Here is a 7,947-nt window from a genome sequence, read left to right on the forward strand (position 1 = left end):
TCATAATCACTTTAAAAAAGTATTTCATGCAAACTGAAATAAAATTATTTTAACATATTTACCTCGAACTCTGTAAAATTATTTTTGAAAAGCTATTCCAACCACCTATAATTATTATTATTTATTATAAAGGATATTCGGATCTTTTACTTTCTTATTGTACAAAATTTTATGTTCAAATATTTTATTTCTTTAATCCATACCAAACATATAATAAAATTTTTTTCACATATTTACCTCAAACTCCGTAAAATTACTTTTGAAAAGCTATTCCAACCACTTATAATTATTATTATTTTATTATAAAGGATATTTGGATCTTTTACCTTCTTATTCTACAAAATTTTATGTTCAAATATTTTATTTCTTTAATCCATACCAAACATGCAATTCGACACCACAGAAAGCTCATTTAATTTCAGTTATCATTTCCTGAAAAAGAGACCAAACTTAACCTTACTCAAGTGGCAACTTCATACTACGACAGGCTAGCCTGAGATGGTCGGTCGTATTTATTCTATAATTTATTAATTATTAATTAATCTTTTGGGACTGATCTCTTAAACGACAGCGGAGGAGAAATGGTCGAATATACTATGGGATGCCATGCTGTCTCACATGAACATTCCCCAGATATACGTTGCCGACAAAAGTTTTTGTCTAGAAGCCAGCTCTCGCAGATGATACGTGCTCATCATATTATAGTGATTCGCTTGTTTTGAAAGATCAACGAAGCAAATTGATGAGGATTATCATAGGTTATTTTATATCCTGGTTTGGAACGGTGATAGAATCTTTCAAAGCAGCTTTTTAATTACTACCTCCTATCCTTCATATAAGACCATATTTGACTTTTATTTTGGTCCTAAATATAAGACCCCAATCTACTTTGTCTCTCATATTTATACATTTTTTTCCAAAGTAGCCCTTCTAACAATAATAGTTTTAGTCAATACACTCAATTAGTAAGGATATTTTAGGAAAAACAACAGTTATTTAGGACAAATAACTAACTCAACTTACTTCCTTAATCTCCTTAAATTAGTCAACTAGCTCTTATAATTAGGATCGGAGGTAGTATAATTAACAAAATATGAAGTAAGTATGTGAAACTTATTTCGTTTTTTTTTTCCCCTCTTCCATTTCATAAGTTGCGTGTAACTTTTGTCATGATGTGTTTTGTACGCACGCTATAGTGTTGAATGTGAAGAACAAAAGGTTTGTTCCTATAAAAGGGAAGGCCCCAAAAAATATTATTCTTAAATATATTTTTAACGCAGAGGGGATATTAATATTAAACAGAAATATTCTCTATGCCATGCATGTTCTATGAAAACATTCGGTGCCGGATGCGCCATATTCTGTATGTAGATTTTTATTAATCTATCATGAGTGCATTCTATTTTGATTTTTTAAATACTTTTTGCATAAAAATATGTATTTAAACTCACGACGGACGTTTTATAAAAATATATATATAAATTAGAATATATGGCACAACCTTTTGGCTCGAAAATGAAAAAAAAATCTCTATCTCTCTACTTTATTTATTTAAAATGCAAGATGTATTACAAAAAATGGAAATGAAATTAAAGAGGGCAAGGTATTTATTGCACAGAAAATTGAAGAAGCAAAATAGAAAGAAATTTGATGCTAACATAATACATATGGATATATATAAAATTTATTCCATAGTGAAAAATAATTGCAATCACGTGCCATCCAGAGATGGGCCGGAGTTATTACACATGGGATGAACAATCCCCCGCTTAAATTAATTTAAATCATAGACTACAAGTAATTAAGTAAATGAGAAAAATCTCCTAATATCAAACAAGAATAAAGTGGAAAACAAATACCACCTCCAGATCTATTTGCAAGAAATAACTTATAATTAAAATTGTCTCTTATAAATAAGTTTGGAGATATAATATAAAAAAAAATTATAATAATAATTGAAAATGAAAAACTAGCAGATGGGGAGATCAGGAGGTGGTGGAGGCAGTGTGGTTTCAGGAGTGGGTCCGTTCTCTATCTCAAACGCCATATCTAACCCCCATGGCAAGTGTGCATCTATATGGCAATGCACAAACCATACACCTGTCAACAGAATAAACTTCAATTTAATCTCAATCAATGTAAAATACAAAATACTTTTTATAATTTATTAAAAAAAAATTTTAAAAAAATTAGTTAAATTAGTTATAAATCTAATACCTGGATTTTTGGCTTTGAATCTGATGACGGCCCATCCACCTGTGGGCACTGCAACAGTATTACGCATTTGAGGATTCACCATATTCAACTTTCTCCTATCTCTGCTCGGATCGAACATTCCAAACCCTTGAGCCAATACATAGAAATTCAGCCCATGAATGTGCATTGGGTGGTTCTCTCTGCCTACAAAAGCTGTGTTCTGAAACACAATCTCCACCGTCGAATTGAACTTCAGAGTCTTCACCTTTGTCGATTTCGGCGCGAATACCTTGGACAAGTCGAAGCTTATGTTTGGGTTCGTGAAGTCCAAGAATACTGGAGGATTGTTTGGGAAATCTCTAGTGTACACACCTTCCTTGTTGTTGAAGAATGCTTCCAACATCGACGACCCTTTGTCACTCGGGATCACAAACGACTCATTGTTCATGCTCGCAGAGAATCGAAACCCTGATGGGCCCAGACACGTGCGATTCCTTCCACAGAAGTCCAAATTCAGCCCAACAGTGATGAACATTTGTTCGTCCACTTCCTGGGGACAGTCAGTCCAGTGAGGCCCACCAACAAGCCCAGTGAGATTCGTGTAAAATTTGTGGGCCGTCCGGGTATCGTTGAACGCGGGGAGCGTCGGCATCGAAGGAGGAGTTGCCTTGGAAGCTCCCTTGTAAACGACAATACCTCTCGTTGTCGTATTGTCAAATCCTATGTTTTGCGTGGTCACGTATGCGGAAGCGGCCATGTAGTAAGATCCCACTGGCTGGTCGGCTTTCAGGAGAACGTCGGTGGTCTGGCCGGGGGCGATGACCACCACATCGGTGACGTAGGGAGTTGTGTATCCAGCATCGACGGCGACGACTGTGAACTTGTGATTGGCCACCTTGAAGAACATCTGTGAGATGAGATTGGCGTTGACTATGCGTAACAAGTATATTCTCCCCTGCTTCACCTTGAACTTGAAAGCATCTGCATTTATTTTGAAAACAATGACGAACCATGAGCACGGATGTTTAGGATCTGAAACTAATAATGGATGAAAATATAAGGAGAATGACGTACGATCTCGAGAGCAATTATACAGATCGCCGGGAAAGCCGTTGATTGTGAAAGCATCAGACGGAGGAACTAGGTCGCCGGTGACTTGAATTCGGTTGAATATTTGGTTAATATCAGACTTCCACCACTCACCTGACGCGATTATCAATGGTAATTTAGAATGACAACTTTTCGGACCCAAGAAAAAAGCCTGATCTTTAATTACTTTTTGAAATAAAAAGGAAATCAAGAACAGTGCTGATATATATTAATATATATACATATATATAGAGAGAGAGAGATACCTAGGAGAATGGGGACTTCCTTGTGAGGCTTAGGAAAAGGATAAGGGCAACCATGTCGGGGGCGAATGATGAGAGCACCATAGACATAAGTACGAAGAAAAGAAGAGTGGGCATGCCACCAAAGAGTTCCTTCTTGTCCTGTGATTGTGAATCTGTAGGTATACTTTTGACCTGGTCGAATAGGACACTGAGTTACATATTCTGGACCATCTGCCCATTGGCTCCTTATTTGAAATATCCCGTGCCTGCATTTCAATTATACCTTATCAGTAAACAATTACTGCTTACGTATATCATATATAGTACAAGTATATAAATCTTTATTCAATTAATGACATGTAATTGACACAAATAGAAATAGTTTGCCAAAAATCTGTAGTTGCTAATTATTTCAATCTCAAGATCTCGTTTGCTTTCAAATCTTACCAAAAAGTATAATAATTGTTCAACCAATCTAAAGTCTGCGTAGCCGCATATATATGTCCCTTGCAGGTGAACCAACTCTATGATATGTAGTTGTTTGGTGATGAGGTGGGTTTTCGTTATATGGAAATTAGTAAACTATTTTGCAGCGAGTCTTAAACTTTTGAAATCAATCAAATCATACTATAAAGTGACAACATCTTCTTCTGCTGAAATCGGCATGTAGGTGTGTGGTTGAAAAGCTTAATTACCAATGAATAGTAACGTTATGGGGAGAACCATTGAACACATGAACGACCAAAGTGTCGTTCTCTCGTACGTCAATTCTGGGTCCAGGAACCCTGCCATTAACTGCAGTTATAGTTTGTGTGTTGCATAAACGAGTCACATTGAAGTTCTTCACCTGCAATTAATCCCATAAAACGTATTAATTCCCTAAAAAGATTCAAAATTTCAGTACCCCACCTTGCATGCACCGTGCTTATGTATCCTCGATCTTTAGATATCAGAAGCAGCTTATATAAAGACGGAGGAAACAATATTACTTACAGTAAATGAGTGTTCCACTATAGCTGCAGATGCGAAGGAGGAAGCTAGGAGGGCAAAGAGTGATGAAAACACAAGAAAAGCCTTCATTTTGGGAAGGAGAAGAGATTAAAGACAAGGAAAAACCTTGCGTTATGAGAAAGAAAGGAATACAAAGAATATATTTGAAAGATCAAATACGTGAGCCTGTTTCTGTGTTCTCTCCAGGCAAGGTCGCAAGTTTATGGATTGATCCATGCAGATATATATAGTGACGAGAGGGGGAGATATAGATAGTCAGAGAGACTGTGTCTTCCTGCAGGATTGCGTGTTTACGTAGGGTGTGTATTAAAATAATGATCCAGTGGACTTTCATGAAGGATTAAGAAGGGTGAAGGTTTTATCTCTGCTGAACAACAAATATGACAAGTCAACCTCGGAATTTTATTATTTTCTTCTTTTTACCCTTTCAAGATTAGTTAAGCTTAAGTTCGTAGTAGTTGATGACCTCTAATAATGCTTGCTGAAACTAATAAGGACACAGTACAGCACACCAAGACCTGTTCCGAGGTTTTGAAGGTTTACAAGTGCTTGCTGTTTCATGGTGAAGATCAGAATAAAAGAGTTATAAATTGCACGAGGATAAATACTAAGAACGAGTATAACCTTTATTTGATGTTACGTCTGGGTCAATTTAATACTTTATTATGGCTCATCAAAATTTTACCCTCGCAGATGTTTGAATTTCTTTGGAGTTCAAAGTTAAAAAGTATCTCAAAACTTTTTTATTATATTGTAAAGTTCGTATAGGCCTCAAAATTTTTTAATATGATTTTTATTTGATTTATTTCATTATTTGTTCCAAACAAACTATAGATCCGAGCACATTCTATGTCCATAGTATGTTTGAGTTTTATCCCTAAAATATATGTAAAAAAAAATAATCAAGAGAATCACGGCGTTTAACCTGTAAATAATGAGTCTTGTACTCTTCCGTCCTTAATATAAGACCTATTTAACTAATTTGATTAGATTAAAGAAGTTAAGTAAGTTAGTTAATTATCAAAATATGACTTTTTTTTTTAAAACACCATAATCATCTTTCTTAATATCCTTCATCATTTCTCTACTTGATTATGGTTGATGGAGTATCTATAAGAGTAATTTAGAAAAAATTGATAAATATGAGAAATAGGTCTTATATTTAGGATCAAAATCAATTCAATAAGTAAGTACTATATTAAGAATCGGAGGAGTACTTTTTAAAAGTCGTATTGATTAATACTAATGATGCCTTGAAATTAGTAGAATTACCTAGGTTAATATCGAAATGTGGAAAAAATTACTTATGGTATAGTTTTCAAAAATATAATTGCTTAGTTGGATCGGAAGGAAACTCAAGTGTGAAGGGAAAGCAAATTTATACTAACTTTGGTGATTTTTAATTTTTATTTATAGTTTTAAAAAATTGCTTAGTTGGATTGGACCGGCCGAGGGAGTATCTACTTTAATTGACGTCACAAAAACCGAAATCCATAACTAATAAGTTAAACAATGGTCTCATTTTTTTCGAGTTTATTATAAAGTTATAAATATTCTTTGGTTTCCAAATATTTTTTTTTAAAGGAAAATGGCACCACCAAAAACGAACTACTGCAACAACAAAGTAAAAGACATTTCCAAATAAATATTCTTTAACAACACACAAACTCTCAGGCCAAAAAAAAAAAAAACAACACACAAACTCATTACCACATACTCGATCTCCTCTCGTTTTTATAAAATTTCACTAAATACTTTTTGAAAATCAAGAAAATTAGTTAGATTTAATTAAGTATACATTTTTTTTTACAATTGTTTCATTTCAAAAGTACCCTTTAATTCATAATTTTTTTAAATAAAAAATTGATATAGTTTATTAAGAAAGCAGAAAGAGGAATAAGGAATTAAGGATCAATTGAAGTGGCCTTATGTGTAGGATTGGACATATATAACAATTCAAAATGTTGAAACATACACCCAGTTTGATTGACATTTAAACCCAATTTATTTACGATAGAATAGATATAATAGACAATTGATTTGAGTTTGACTATGAAAAATTTTCCATACTATTATATTATATTATATATGATTTCTTGCGTCTGACTTTACCCGCGCTTCAGAGATCATATTTATGCAATTTTTACCATAAAAATAATCCTGATAAAATATCTGTTTGTTCATTGATTGTCCCTGAATAATTATTGGCGACTATTATTATTTTTAGAAGAAATTATAATGGACTATTAATCATGATAATTCATAAGGCAAATATTATTATGTATTGATAGATTAAAGCTGCCATTCTCCTAATTAATATTGTCAAATCCAGAAATACATATCATTGGAAATCAACTCAATATAAACTCCAATTCAAATACAAAATTTTAATTACCTACTATATCTGTGATTATAGACACTTTCGACAATGCCAAAACATTTTCATTATTAAAAACATCATTCATCGCCTTTTAACTTCGGTTACCTAATAATCATCAACTTGAGCTATACTACTATATAGACTATGAACATATACATTTCAAAGCTTGGAGTCCAAGGTTACTGTTTTCCAGGTCACCTTACTAATTCTTCTTATTGAAAATAGTGTTCTGGTTTTAAAAAAAAAAAGCCTTATTGAAAATAGTGGAAGATATATAATATATTTTTGGCATTTTAAATTGTTGTTTGTTTCTCTTTCTACTTCCCTTCTGTACGAAACACGGGAACAATATGCTTCTGATAGAGGACTCAGCAACATAATTAATACAGCCTTTCAATTTAGCATACAATACAATATTCAGATAAATAAACTATGTTTTGTTTCTTGGAACGATACAGAGAGGGTTAAATTATACGTTTTGTATCCTTTCTATTTCAAAAGTCTCATTTGATCACGTCACAATTTTGATATATTTAATGTACAAACATTTTGTTTGGTATAATTCTGTCAAAAAACAGTTTTTTTATTACAGCCTGAGTTCAGCTGCAAGCAAAGAAATTTGAAAGCAATCTAATCTATTCTATTTATTATATTGTAATTTTAGTCCCAATTAATCACTGTTAATTTACAGTTGTTTGAATAGTGAAAAATTATATATATTTTTCATATTAAAAACTTAAAAGGCTTGCTCAACACTCACCTATCTGTTGCCACTTGAAATTAGGTCATAAGATCATATAAATTTTATACAATATATTAATGATATTTTAAATTAAAGAAAAGGGAAATGACAAGATCTTGTTCAGTATCACCTAAAAGATACGAAATGAAGGACGACATATAGAAAGGAAGGAAACACAAATCCGGCGGTAACGAATTTAGTTGAGCAACATTCGGTAAATGAATGTTTTATAGTTGCTTAATTAAGAATATATATTTTAAAAATGATTAGACGCCAATTTTGAC

The 7,947-nt window shown here is 32.9% G+C and overlaps 1 protein-coding gene across 1 annotated transcript; it reads right to left on the reverse strand.

The window, feature by feature from the left end:
* Window positions 1-1,916: 1,916 nt before the first annotated feature.
* On the reverse strand, window positions 1,917-4,660 carry LOC114739642 (laccase-7-like). The gene is made up of 6 exons (XM_028927725.1): window positions 4,524-4,660; window positions 4,226-4,377; window positions 3,552-3,796; window positions 3,271-3,399; window positions 2,218-3,177; window positions 1,917-2,100 (listed from the first exon to the last, which is right to left on the reverse strand). The coding sequence occupies exons 1-6, from the start codon at window positions 4,608-4,610 to the stop codon at window positions 1,970-1,972; spliced, it is 1,704 nt and encodes a 567-aa protein (XP_028783558.1). The 5' UTR covers window positions 4,611-4,660; the 3' UTR covers window positions 1,917-1,969.
* Between the last annotated feature and the right edge of the window lie 3,287 nt (window positions 4,661-7,947).

The sequence above is a fragment of the Neltuma alba genome, unplaced genomic scaffold (genome assembly GCF_004799145.2).
Source record: "Neltuma alba isolate B1F8T4 unplaced genomic scaffold, ASM479914v2 tig00002863_pilon, whole genome shotgun sequence".
Lineage (NCBI taxonomy): Eukaryota > Viridiplantae > Streptophyta > Magnoliopsida > Fabales > Fabaceae > Neltuma > Neltuma alba.

Excerpts from the sequence above, each read along its gene's own strand:
- LOC114739642 (XM_028927725.1), bottom strand. The coding sequence starts at position 4,610 with ATGAAGGCTTTTCTTGTGTTTTCATCACTCTTTGCCCTCCTAGCTTCC. Across the intron at positions 4,378-4,523 it reads TAGTGGAACACTCATTTACT|GTGAAGAACTTCAATGTGAC; the intron begins GTAAGTAATATT and ends GATTAATTGCAG. Across the intron at positions 3,400-3,551 it reads GGAAGTCCCCATTCTCCTAG|GTGAGTGGTGGAAGTCTGAT; the intron begins GTATCTCTCTCT and ends TAATCGCGTCAG.